General features: G+C 39.2%; 1 protein-coding gene across 14 annotated transcripts in view; it reads right to left on the bottom strand.

The window, feature by feature from the left end:
* Positions 1-1,328: 1,328 nt before the first annotated feature.
* LOC116852654 (protein O-mannosyl-transferase 2) overlaps positions 1,329-14,414 on the bottom strand; it is a 168,703-nt gene continuing 155,617 nt past the window's right edge. For 11 of the 14 annotated variants that reach the window (XM_032833205.1, XM_032833216.1, XM_032833212.1 and 8 more), the window contains 5 exons: positions 9,596-9,754; positions 9,026-9,247; positions 5,915-6,249; positions 5,758-5,827; positions 1,329-1,512 (listed from right to left, as the gene is read on the bottom strand). In XM_032833205.1, coding sequence (XP_032689096.1) covers positions 6,093-6,249; positions 9,026-9,247; positions 9,596-9,754 — 538 coding nt within the window. In that variant the 3' untranslated portion in view covers positions 1,329-1,512; positions 5,758-5,827; positions 5,915-6,092. Of the gene's footprint in view, positions 1,513-5,757; positions 5,828-5,914; positions 6,250-9,025; positions 9,248-9,595; positions 9,755-12,015; positions 12,917-14,414 lie in introns of those variants that run through there. The other 3 variants (XM_032833204.1, XM_032833209.1, XM_032833213.1) reach the window with 3 other exon arrangements.

The following is a 14,414-nucleotide window of genomic DNA, read 5'->3' as shown; positions in this document are numbered from 1 at the left end:
CTGCTGCTTTGAGAGTCTTGACGAACTGCTTTATTAGATCAAGTTTTATATGAAAAGATGGGAGCAATACTTTTTTTGGATCAATCAAAAGATTAGCAATGATGTTGTTTGAACCTGGTTCAAACGAAGTTCTCTTTGGCCATATTTTCTGTTTATAGTGATTGTCACGGTCTCCACTACACCATAAACATAAGAAGCAAGGAAAATTCGTAAATTTGATTGTTGGCCTATTATCATGTTCAAAATTTTAAGATCCCCACAGATTTACCACTTATGTTCTAAATATTTAATTTTCTTTAAAGCAATTTTGCTCAATAATATCAACTTTTTCGCTCCTATACCAGTCGCACATTCAACAGAATTGAAAGAAGATTACAGTAATATGAAACTAGTTTTAGAGAAAATTAAATACAGTATTTATGTATTTATACAGTAATATAAGAGCGCCAGTCCGTGTCTTGTCGCAATGCCGGTTGAATAAGTTCGTGATTAGAGTAGCGTTGATGACGGATGGGGACAAGCTGCCGCGCTCGGAGGTTGTACACCGAGGCATCGCTCACATTTTGGTGGCCGCGATCCCAAGAGAACCGGTAAAATTTGGTGCGGGTACGAACCAATCGAGTTCGACACCCTTTCGCGTTGCGTAGCGATTGCCTGGCTGGACCCGAACCGAGGTGTCGGAGCAGGTGACCTATCCCGATTCGCGCTAATTAGAGAAAATGTCTCTCGTACCGATTACCGCTCGTCGTTTCATGAAAGATGTTGTCGTTCTACCATTTTTTGTGAAAGATAGTCAACAGAGAATTAGTGCGATTGTTGCAAGATTGGCGTGTCGTGCGATCGTTCATGGACGGAAGGAGTCCGGTCGTCAGTGAGACGACCGTTACCGTTAACGCGCAGTTGTGATGTGAGCCGCGTGAGCTCTCGTGAGTGGTCTGTGTCGTATCTGATCAACTTATCGATTATGGTCTCTAATCTAAAATCAGATTGTTATAAACGTAAATATTATTTCTAGCGCTGTTGAAACGCTTCATGAAGAACCGTTTCGACCGCGCTACAACGAGGCAGCGGATGTGCAAGTGCTACGCTAAGCACCACCTTGTACATTCCGTGCCTCGGGCTTTGAGCCGGAACGTACCGGACTATTACCAAATTTGGCAACTTCCTTGTTGTCAAGACACTCCCTCCGATAAGGCTAACAACTATTATAAAAAAAGCGGAGAAGACCGCGCTTAAGAGAATTCTTCCTCCGGTCTCTCGCTCGCGATGTGCGTACCTGTCGCGTGTGAATATATGTTTCGGGAGTTTAATAAATAAATTAATACTCGTTATAATAAAGTTAGTTTACTACATTAGTTGACTACAATCTTTTTGAATCACTCCCATCACCACACATCCTGCCGCGCCCGCAGCACCGAGTCCTAAGATCCTTTCCTTCGTATCCGACAGAAAAGGGCACGACAAATTTAGTGGCAGCGGTGGGATAGGTGTCCGCCGGGCCCTAGGTGTTATCTGTGAACAAAAGTGCATTACGGCTTAGGAAAAGGTGGTATAAGTAACGAAAGAAGAAGAGGACGAAAAAGATATCGTCGGAACTGGCTAGTGAACATCGAAAATACGTTCACTGATAATCGTTATCGGCTATCTCAAGGACGGGCGAGAAGCTACACAACCGAGAGGAAGCAACACTACCCCGTCAATACATTTGACGACAAGTCTAAAAAAAAAAAAGAGAGAGGGAGAGTTCAAAAGTTATTACGAGCCCTCAAAGACAACTGGGACAAGGCGAAATGGAGACAGCAGAGGATAGCGGTAATCGATGAAAGACAACGTTGTACCGTAATCAAGACGACCGTTGGAGCTACGGCCAACGATACTCATTGTTAGCGACACCGGAGCCTACGGCGAATGCACCAGCGGCGACCGCGACTTACCTCAACGCCAATCGACCCAGTGACGATCAACGACTTGCTGACACAACCAAAACATGGTGAACTACAAAAGAGCCGTGATAACATTACTGTAAGTCGAAGACCCATTGTAACTCGAGCGACTAAGCGTATGCGAGTGTACACGTAAAAATGTGAATGTCGAGCGAAAGCGGTACTCCCAAGCGATCTATATTGAATCGAACGTGGCTACATAGCGCACCAGCGAGATTAACTATCGAGCGCCTATCGAATCCCAACGAGATAGTTGCTAGTGCTATAGACGACGCGCATGAAACATTAGAGCTCGTGCGACGTGTGTTAGACTATTCGAGCGAAATCGAACACGAATCTCACCATGCGTAACCGCCGAACGTGAATTCTCTTTCAATAGACCATAGTATACTACCGGATGTGCAAGTTGCAGACAACACCCGACGTACAAGACGCCGCGCATTCTTACCCTCGCACAGTACTATTAGCGACGTTTCGCAAAGAGGAGACTTTTCTTTGATGTCTTACGATAGTAGCGTATTCGACCCAATTGACGCAATGGCGACCGGGCAACGCGACGAAATCCCACACGCGACGGAAAACAACATAAATCAAGAAATTTCTCGCCCCCGCGGGCCGCCCCCGCGGGTCGCCACTGCGGGCGGGTCCGTCGAGCGATGTAGATGAAACCCAACCGGGACCCAGTAGAATTCGTCATGACGTTGACCCCTATAGCACTGTTAACGAACAGTTATTAGCGCGCATAGAAGAACTATGAGATACACTATACACACGCATGCAGCTCGATTAACTAACACTCACAGAGACAACCCACGAAATGTGAGGAACACTAACATAGAATCGGAACGATTCCCTTCAGACAGACGAGGATTAGGTCACAATGATCATTTCACAGACGGGTTACCCCCGATTAACGAGAAGCGATCTCGGCGCATCAGAAAAGCGGGAGATCAGATCCCTAATTTCAATGGCATGCAGGACGACAAACTAGTAGAATTTTTAACGGCGTGCGAGTATACATTCGAACTGATCCATCCCGCTGACGAATCCGTGTTAATCAGCGCAATAATTTGCACTAAGCTGAAAGGCATTGCTTTAACTGAGGTTAAAAATCGAAACATCCCTACTTTTGCTGTCTTAAAAGACGTATTAGAAACATGTTTCATGAAGAAAAAATCGGTAACTCGACTACTCCAAGATTTTAATAATTTGCATCAGAACCTGAGTAGGATTTTATCGGGGCATGCCCCAAGTCCGTAAAGGGCCTAGATAGGCATGCCCTAACATAGTCTTGGCATCGTTGGGCCTAGAAAGAGTGTACAAAGACAAATTCTGAGTAGAATTTCCTTAACAGACCCTGAGTAGGCACTATTGGGGATCCTCCTAACTAGGCCTACCACTGTTGCACCTAGAAAGAATCAACAAAGACAAATTCTGAGTAGAATTTCCTAACAGACTCTGGATAGGTGCTGTTGGGGATGCCCTTAATAAGTTCTGCCATCATTAGGCTTACATATGGTCAAGCAAAAGGATTTCTAAAGGGAAATTTGTAAATAAGCTCAAAATAGGCACAGATATGGATGTCTGTAGACATCAACACAATGTATTTATATAATTCAAAGACATGTACTTATATAATTCAGTCAGTTCTTGTTTATTCAATTCTTGAAATAGTTTAAAGTCTTACAAAATTTTAGTTTAGTCTTAGACTGAAGTAAAATTTACATAAGTTTGAAGTAAAACCAAAATATCTATAATTTTAGTTCTCAAAAATACAGTCTTCCAAATAAGGCGTGTCGTAGGGTTCCACACCGCAAGCTTTCCGAAAGATAACTTGGAAATTATATTGAAATACAACATTTAAATAATTTAGAAATATTTGTGCAACATTTTATCAAAATCTTTTTCACTAAAATATTTCAGAAATCGCTTATAATAAACGTTGATTTATATATTTATATATAAATTTAATTAATTTAATGAAATCTTATATGGTAAGGTAGATTTCTCCTTCTTTTAATTGTACTCCTTTATAATTACTCAAAGTTCATAGTCTTTTATGACTTTATTTATTTAATAACAATCAACAATAAAAAAATTTTACTATAAAAATTTAAAAATAACGAAATGGAAGTGCGGGATTTTGTAGACCTCACCTTATTAGCTAAGGATTAAATTAACAATAAAAGTACGAAAAATATAATTTTTATTAAAATTATATCATTTTACTAAGTTATATTATTAAAAAATATATTATATAATATATTACTGTGTTAATCACAACATATATGAATAAAATGTAAGACGCTTATATTGATTGAAGAAGTGGCATAGTGTCTAAAACAACAGATTCATAATCTAGAGATGCCTTAGGCAGGGTCCAAGTTCGAGTTCCACCAGTGTCGGTGAGAATTTTTAAATGTGATGTAGCATTGGAATCAAGTAATCTAAAATTTTCAAATAAAATCAGCAAGCGCTGCGACCATTACGAATAGTTATTAGAAAAAAAGTAGTACATATCATACATAAGAGAATGTTTTTTTCTACTTAGACATGTCTAGATAGGGCCTCGTCAGATTTACAAATCGGGCCCTGACTTACAAAAGCGTTACATCTCTGTACAGAGCCTATTCGGGTTTGCCTGAATGGCGCCTAGACAGAAATGGGGAAAAGCTATCTAGGGTCCTTACAAGCCCTCTTTTAAATTCCTATCCGGGAAGCCTGGAGAAGATGTACGAACCTTCGAAAACATTAACCACGGATCTATTCGAAGCTGGCACAGAGGGGGATTTCTATTCCTCCTCACAGAAACTTGGTATCCATTTCTTTTTGAAATCGCTAGCCTTTATTAACTATCAATTAGGACTAAATGACAGGCTGCAAACAATAGTCCGATCCCGCGCACCCGCGACTTTAACCAAGGCAATAGCAAGAGCAGTAGAAGAGGAAAAGATCAGAGGAACTCACGAAGTCCCCGCGCGGACCTATGTAACAAATTGAAGCTCTTTCGTAAGCTCTAAACGAGAAACCCTCGCGCCCAGTGACTATTACCGCGCTGAATACAGATAAACTATCGACATCTCGCAGAAATGAGAGCGCCAGAATCAACAACGACCAAGAGGAAAGAAACAAAAAAACAAGGTCACGTGCGCGACTACCGCATAAATAAAATCAGGCGAAATTTGCATTGTCGCACCGGATTTAATCTAGTAATTTTGCCCATAGAGGAGGCCAAACAAAAGAAAATACCATTTCTCGTTGACACGAGATCCGCTATTAGCCTCGTAAAAATACGCACATTAGACGATGATACCCCTATGACTGCTGAAAAATTGACCTTAACGGGTATCACCGGACATAAGGCCTATACTATAGGAAAAACCGCCACACTCAGCTTAGGAAAACAGTGTCGAAAATTCGAACTTTTCGTGGTACAAGACGATTTTCCCATCGATTATGAGGGGATCTTAGGAATAGACTTCCTCCGCGAACACTGTGCAAAATTCGATTATCAGGCAAAAACGATGATTATTTCCTGACGAAGTCTATCGCTAATACCATATCAAACATACAATCTCCCCGCGCGCAGCGAAATAATAATATGTGCCGCAGTAAACTCAAACCAAGTGGGAATAATCCTAGCCGAAGAAATTTCGCAGAGAATTTTTATTGGAAATTGCCTAGTGGAATCTATCAATTATACGTGTCCTGCAACAATAATTAATACTACCGATAACACTATCGAAATAACTACACCTTATGTAATATTAGAAGATACTTCGGAATACGACACGACGGAGATAAACTTACTCACCACAGGACAAAACAATGAAACCTCGTTAGCACGAACAGAAGTATTGAACCAACAATTACGGCTAGAGCATCTAAATAAAGAAGAACAAAAAATAATATGCGACATTTTCGAAGATTACAATGATATATTCTTCCTTGAAGGAGACAGTCTTACTCACACCGCGGTCGTGAAGCATCAGATTACTACGCGAATCTTAAAGGCACTGGAGTCACACTTCTCAGTGATTCATTCGGAGAACGGGATATCCGGGTGCACGGTGGCCGGTGATAGTCGGCAACGGGGGGCGCGCCAGTGATCCGCTATGGCAACGCTGGGGGTCCACGCCCCCTGATCCGTTAGGCTAAGGCCGCTGTGCACTTAGGCCCCGCTGCGATGAAGGTTCCACCAAGGGGTGTTACCTGAGCTATCGATGAAGCGTACCGCTGGGGGTGCCGGTGCCTAGAACCACGGGTGGGAGAAGAGCGCAAAAGGCGTGCACTATATGGGAATAGCCTAGAAGACCATAACAAAAAACTTGTTAGTGTATTATAGCGAATACGGCAATGTAATTTGAATCTTCAACCAAATAAACATGAGTTCCTTAAGAAGGAAGTAATCTACCTAGGGCATATAATTTCGGAAAATGGAATTCTACCGGATCCGAAAAAAAAAGAAGCTATAACAAACTTCCCGAGACGCACAAAAATTAAAGACATTTAATCGTTTATAGGGCTCGCTAGATATTATCGAAAATTCATTGAAAACTTTTCAAAAATTTCATGACCTTTAACCAAACTAACTAAAAAAGGCGAAAAATTTGAATGGAACAAAGAACAACAAATAGCATTTGACAAATTAAAAGAAAAATTGACCATCACACCGGTGTTAACATACCCGGATTTTGAAAAAGAATTCGTGGTCACGACCATGCAATCGGAGCCATATTATCGCAAGGTCGAATAGAAAGAGACAACCCGATAGCCTACGCGAGTCGCGTATTATCACGCGCAGAATAAAACTACGACACAACTGAAAAAGAATTATTAGCGATAGTTTGGGCCGTAAAACATTTTAGACATTACATCTATGGAACTAAATTTAAAATAGTAATGGATCACAAATCGTTAGCTTTTCAACGTTACGGGTCCCGGATCCAGACTAATAAGATGGAGATTAAAACTAGAGGAATATGATTACGAAATAATTCATAAAGCAAGGAAAACGAACGTAAATGCCGACGCGTTAAGCAGATATCCTTTAGTATCAATATTACAAGCAAATGCTCCACATGAGACGAACGAGACGAATGAAACAGAAGAAGAAGAGGAAGAAGATGAAAAGAATACAGACAGACATAATATACAAGACTATACCAAAGAAGAAAAAAGACAGATACTCTATGAATACTATGACGCACCATTAGGAGGACATCAAGAAATACAACGTACATTAAACAGAATACACCTAAAATATAATTGGAAAAGAATAACAAGAGATGTAACAAAATATATAAGAAAATGCGAACTATGCCAGAAAAATAAGTTAAGTCTTCAGAAAAAATCGCCAATGATTATCACGGACACACCTACTAAGCCGTTCAAGAAATGCGTGTTAGATATAGTAGGACCTCTCGCCATAACAAAAAATGGAAATAAGTATCTTTTAACGTTTCAGGACCAAATTTAGTAAAGCTATTCCTATATCGAATTAAGAGGCGACCACCATCGTGAAAGTATCTACAGAAAATATAATACTAAAATATGGAAAAAGTACTAACAGATCAAGGAACAAACTTTCTGAGCAAAATTTTCAAATCAGTATGCAAATTATTGAAGATAGAAAAAATCTAAACTACGGCGTACCATCCATAGAGTAACGGAGCCTTGGAAAGATCATACCGAACACTCACAGAATATCTTCGACATTATATAAATAATGATTAAACAGATTGGAACGAATGGATCCCACACGCAATCTTTACATATAATACGATTCCACACTCTACAACTAATTATACATCATTTGAACTGGTATATGGACACCAGGCAATCATACCATCATCCATACTATTACCATCAAAAACTACGTATAGTATTGAGGATTATGCACAAGAGATAAAACAACGGCTTCGAGCAACGAACCAAATAACCCGGGAGCACGTCAAAGAAGAAAAAATAAGAAGTAAAAAATATTACGATCGAAATACGAAAAAGACTGTACTTGACATAAGCGATCAAGTATTATTACACGACGAGACAGTACGATGAGGAACCTCCTGCGACGACGTCATGTCGCAGAAGGAGGAGGAGGAAAGGGTGAGGCGAAGCGTGGCGGCCCTCCGGAATGGGCAGAGGCACCCTAGGAGGAGAAGAAGGGCGCCTCTTCCACCCGCGCATACGCGCGGAATTGAGGGGCGGCGCACCCGTGGGCGGGAAAGGGACGTCACCGCTGGCGTTCTTCCTCCAAGGTACCTGTGGGTGCGCCCCCCTCCCATACGGCCGGACCCTTCTGGCGGCAATCGCCGGAGGACCCGGCGGGGAGGGGGAATATTAGGAGGCGCCTGGTTGAGGGGGGGAGGCGCCAGAAGGCGCGAATCTCTCCCCGTAACAAGAAGTCAAACCAGGGGGGCAGGGAGGCTGATCCGCAATCGCGGGGGCCGCTCACCCCCTCCCAGAGTACGAGGGCTCCTGACCGAAAGGACGGAGGGGCATAATGACCCCCTGCCCCATAACCTCGGTCGAGAGCGAAGGGGCGGACCGAGTCCGGACGGAACCGAATCAGGCCCATAAAGCCCCGTTGGGGAAGGATATGACCGGACGGGGGGGGCCTCACGTCCGGTCACGGAGGATCTGGTGAAGCGGGCCAAAAGGGAAGCAATTCCCCCGACCCGGGGGTGAGGGCGGGGTGACCCGCCCGGCGACCGAGGGCGTCTCGGAAGTTATGCGCAAGCGGTTCCCGGGACGCCCTCTTGGTGGCCGCGAGAGGCCCGGCAGAGATTTTAGTGGGTAGGCCCCCTCCTCGGTTTTGTCGGGAGAGGGAGAGTCCCATACTACCCCTGGGGAAGTCCAGTATTCTCCGGAGGTGTGCGTAATACATTTCCTCTGCCTTAACAAAAAAAAAAAATTACGACGAGGAAGATCGAAGAAGTTAGACCCTATGTGGATAGGACCCTACGAAATAATAAAAAAACACCCTAACGCCATCTACACAATAAAAAAGGGAGAACCACTTTAAGAACACACGCAAACCGCATAAAACTATATCTAGAAGATTAAAAAATAAAACTCACCTAGACGTGCGATCTACCCCGCGCGCGACCACAGGGAGTCCCACGGAGAGGTTGCCCATTACCCATATCAATAGGTTTAACGTCGCGTACATTACGGGGAGCACCTCCCCGACCGTGATCCATGGGGGGAAAGCGCTCGGTCGGAATAGGAACAGACTTGCCAGGAATATCCATATTCCCCTCCTATGTATCTGCCTTAGACGTGTAGACGATACACTTTCCCTAAAAAAACAAACACTTCACGTACAACCATACACTTTACCGAAAACACGAACACAAGATAAAATAATATTACCTCCGGGAAATTATCGTACATCCGTCGCACATTAAAAAAAATTTTTTTTAAAGAACAAATATAAAATAACACGTCCTACTTCAGTAGGGAACCGAACGCAACTAAGAAAGTAAACCCTCACAAACACACACACAAACAAATAATAAGCAAAAAAAATAAATAAAAGAGAAAGGTGGACTTCACCAAGTTAGGAAGGAGACAAATTAGTCCCACGATAAAAAATAATAAGAAAAGCAGGTATCATGTTCATCTAAACACACCAACGATCTACTTACAGAGCACTTATCCTGCTTGAGATGCTCAGAGATTCTGATCCTTGAGCACAGGGCGCAAGACAAATGAGTTGCCAACGGAGCATTTTTATGAAATTCAAGAATTCTAACATACACCAGGAATATATTTCGATAAAGATATCTACATCCGGTAACTGTAACCTGGAAAACGGTAAAACAAATCAACATAGGTTCATTAATACAACAAATTTCACAAATACAAACGTACCTTGATAGAACATAAGAAATATGCAATACGCAACAAACCATAGGCACAACATGGGATATGTGCACTGATTTACACAATCTAATTAGTAAGGACTTACAACGCGCAAGAAAATTAACAAATAGCATAAACAAAATCTATAAATCCACCTCGAACTTACGTCGCGGGTTAATAAATAGAATAGGATCAATAGCCAAATCTTTATTTGGAACAATAGACACCAACGACGAAAAAATTATAAGCGAACAATTACACCTATTACAAAATAACCAAGAAACGATACAACATGTAGTAAAAATCAATTACAAATTCTAAACGCAACTATAGAACATCTAGGTAACTTATAAGAAACATTAGACAATAATTTCAAAATAGTATGAACTAATATGAATCAATTTTATAAAGAAGAAGCAGAAATCTACAAAAAAGAACAAATCACTGAACACTACATGATACTTAACGCAGTGACAAACGACCTAATAAATGACATTAATGACATAATATCATACATAGATAACGCCAAGTTGGGAAAATTACTGCCTCAACTTACACCCATTGAAAATATAATCGCACAATTTACAGAATCAACAATATATTTACTTCAAAATATACACTTTCCATTTACACTCGCCACTGAGCACTGGCTAAAAATAGAAAAATTCATCAAAATCAGTGCATATAAATACGAAAACATTTACACAATTTAAAAAATTCCCCTAATAACATATCCTACCTATACAATCACCAACATTATACCCTTCCCAGTACACAAAGTAAACAACACTTTCATGTTAACAGAAACAACATACCCTAAATTCGCGATACAGAATCGCAATAGATACAGAATCGAATACTTACCTTACATTACACGAAAACGAATTATTAGAATGTATTTACATAAAAGATCATTACACTTGCACACAAGAAAACACGATTTATAAAATTCACCCAACAACACCGTGCGAAATCCAAATATACACAGACACAAAAAATAAGGAAATATGTAGAATAAAACATATCACTTCCGAAAACACAATTTTAATTCCCTTAAAAGGAAAAAACGCTTGGTTGTACTCAACACATAACACACAACAATTACGTATATATGATCAAAATAAAAAATACCAAAACATAATAACAGGAATAATTACACTTAGACAATAATGTAAATTAACCATAGAAAACACCATAATACAATCACAAGGAACAATATCAGATAACATATTAGAAATATATATACCAAATCATAACCTGATTATATAGGAAAACACGAAATTATATAGGAAAACACGATTACAATAGAAAATATGATTACAACATCAAACATAAACTTAACGAAATTATCACAAAACTCATCCGAACTACTAAAATTAAAAACGCAACTAGCCGATATACAAGAAAATCTACACCAAAATCTATGGTCAAGTCACATAAATATAATTTACACCACTGCGCCTAGCGTAATAGTATTTATAATTTTAATTGTAATAATAATTATAATAGTAAGGAAAATGAAAAAGAAAACACAACCCCTCTCACATTACCATGTAATAACGAACACAATGTAAGAATACCGCAACGTTTTAGACCAATTATATCCACCATATCCGCAATATTGCGTAGAAATAGCATAAGCACATAAACAAAAAAAATATATATAATAATAATAAATATTTATATACGGGAAAATGAATTTTGTAACGCGAATGCGATATAATAAAATAAGTATAAACGATTATAACCATAGTTGTAAACGGGAAAAAAATGTAGAATAGAGATGATGAATAGAATAAGATTACGTACAAATAGCGAAAACCTCGTTAGACACTACGTTTTCTTTTTCCATGGGAGGAGGGATGTTATAATCGTAAATATTATTTTTAGCGCTGCCGAAACGCTTCACGAAGAACCGTTTCGACCGCGCTACAACGAGGCAGCGGATATGCAAGTGCTGCGCTAAACACCACCTTGTACATTCCGTGCCTCGGACTTTGAACCGGAACATACCGGGCTATTACCAAATTTGGCAACTTTCTTGTTGCCAAGACACCCCCTCCGATAAGGCTAACAATTATTATAAAAAGAGCGGAGAAGACCGCGCTTAAGAGAATTCTTCCTCCGGTCTCTCGCCCGCGACGTGCGTACCTGTCACGTGTGAATATATGTTTCGGAAGTGTAATAAATAAATTAGTACTCGTTACAATAAAATTAATTTACTACATTAGTCGACTACAATCTTTTTGAATCACTTCCACCGCGCCACACACTCTGCCGCGCCCGCAGAACCGAGTCCTAAGATCCTTTTCTTCGTGTCCGACAGAAAAGGGCACAACAAGATCATGAAAAATTACAATAAACCATCATGTTAAAAATTACATCTCTCGTACGCTATCCGTTTGAAAAACTTATCGTTTCTTAGAATGTTTTTCCCGAACCTGACTCCCATCTCCGACTTAAATCACAAGTGTGCTACCGGACCCGTACCGACCTCGTTCCGCGATCTTTTGCGTTGAAGTATCGTTTAGTGACAATTATTCGGTAAGGTGGCGCGGCCTGCTCCACACCTGGCGCCCAACATTTTGAGTTTCGCGAGCGGAACGTGGGAAGGCGGTATTTTGCGAAAAATAGAAGAAAATAGCGTCGCAGTATATAGTCACTTAAGAATTTATGTTTATATAAAAATTATGATAGTTCCAAATTTTTTTCTTTCTTTTTATCACATATTTCTCGATAATAAAGCAAAATTAATCAAAATTTTAAACTAAATCTAACATTTTTATAATTAATATTTCTTGAAATATTAATAAAAATTAATGATATTGCAGAATAGTTTAGTTTTTAGTGTAAGCGTGCACACACATACCTGTAACTTTTTTTTAACATTTTAAGTATTTTTTTATTTTTAAAGTATAAGTTATTTTCAATAGTAGAAATAATAAGTAATAAGTACATGTAAAAAATATAAATTATATTATACTAATTTAATCAATGTTTAAAATTCCCAGGAATCCATCCATCGCAAAGAATACATCGAGCTTTCGGGGTCCATAGCGGATGGACCATTCATTCCATAGGCCAATGGTGAAAATAGGTAAAAGCTGCAATTAATATTGACTATTGTAAAGTTCATACTAATTACTTAACTGTTCATACTAATTACTTAATTGATAATGCATGATGAATAAATTTCAATAAACATTATATATAGTTATTCAATATGTATTTCTCAAAATTATATATACCTAAATAGGAATCGTATACGTTTCGCCAGTACAGAAAAATAGCCCGATACTGGATCGATATCGAAAAGCGGATGTTTGGTTTTGATATTGGCTCAATATTGAGCCTAATATAGAAAAATTGTATTATTGATACTGGCTCCATACTTAGATACTGGATAGTCGTACTGTACGTGTACTGGGGCGTTATCGAAAAGTTTTTATCGTTTTCGGTACTGGTCCAGTATTAAAAAAGCTATATTATTGGTACTGACCCTATTCGTAGAATTAGTACTGGATACCCAAGTAAGAATCGTATACAATCTACCAATAGAGGATAGAGGGCCAGTATTATGCCGGTATCGAAAAACAGACGATACCAATGTTCTTTATAGGAAAACGAAAAGATCTAACGTAAAACCTAGATAGTTCAGTGGTAAGAACGCTTGCCGGACAAGCGGAAGACTCGAATTCGGTTCCAGCCGTCGCCCCAAAGATTTTTTCCTCATATGACTATTAAAAATAGACATGTATAAGTACAAATAAAAGCAGCCCGGCTATGGTCTGATCTTTCTTTCCGTACTATATAGTTGTGATATTAATAATTGTACAAATAATAAAAATTACTAAGAATCAATACTGGCCCAGTATAAGGAATAGATACTTCCCCAGTGCTAGGAATCAATACTTTGTTTATACGGGTACAGTACTGATTTTCGGTACTGACCCTTTTCTATCATCCCAGTATCACACCAATACTAAACCCGTACTGGTATCTGGTACTATGTCAGTAAGGTTTATCATAAATCGGTACTGGACCACTTTGATGCCAATAGTAAATTCCTACTTGGGCACTTATACAAAAATTATATTCGGCTATACAAATCTTTTATCTCTTACGAAAAATCAACTTATATAATTCCAGATTTTTAAATTTGGAAACAAATTGTAAAAGTAAAAATGTAAAAAATATGATACTTTTCAAATAATTAACAATAGCATGATGTAACGTTCAAGTTACATCTGTGAATTTTGAAAATTATAATTTCTGGTTACTCGCCATAGTCATCTAAATTTATAACGTCTAAAATGAAAGAACATACGCTTAACATTTCTGCAAAATACATCATAACAAAAAAAAATATATATATATATATTAGGACCTTAACTTAGTTTCCGCCCAAAAAATACTGAGAAAAAGCATTTATTGTAAAAAATTTATTTAAATTATTTCAATGAAAGTATTTTCCATCACTTTCTACAACTTTTTGCCATCTTTCTGGCAACTGGGCGATACCATCTCGATAAAACGATGTTTGTTTCGAAGCAATCCATTCGTCCACCCATTCTCGCACTTCTTCAACATTTCGGAAGCGTG

Source organism: Odontomachus brunneus, unplaced genomic scaffold (genome assembly GCF_010583005.1).
Source record: "Odontomachus brunneus isolate Ranch 3 - 2012 unplaced genomic scaffold, Obru_v1 Obru_scaffold_244, whole genome shotgun sequence".
Classification (NCBI taxonomy): domain Eukaryota; kingdom Metazoa; phylum Arthropoda; class Insecta; order Hymenoptera; family Formicidae; genus Odontomachus; species Odontomachus brunneus.
Note: the sequence above shows the minus strand (reverse complement) of the source record. Positions and strands in the feature narration are given on the sequence as shown.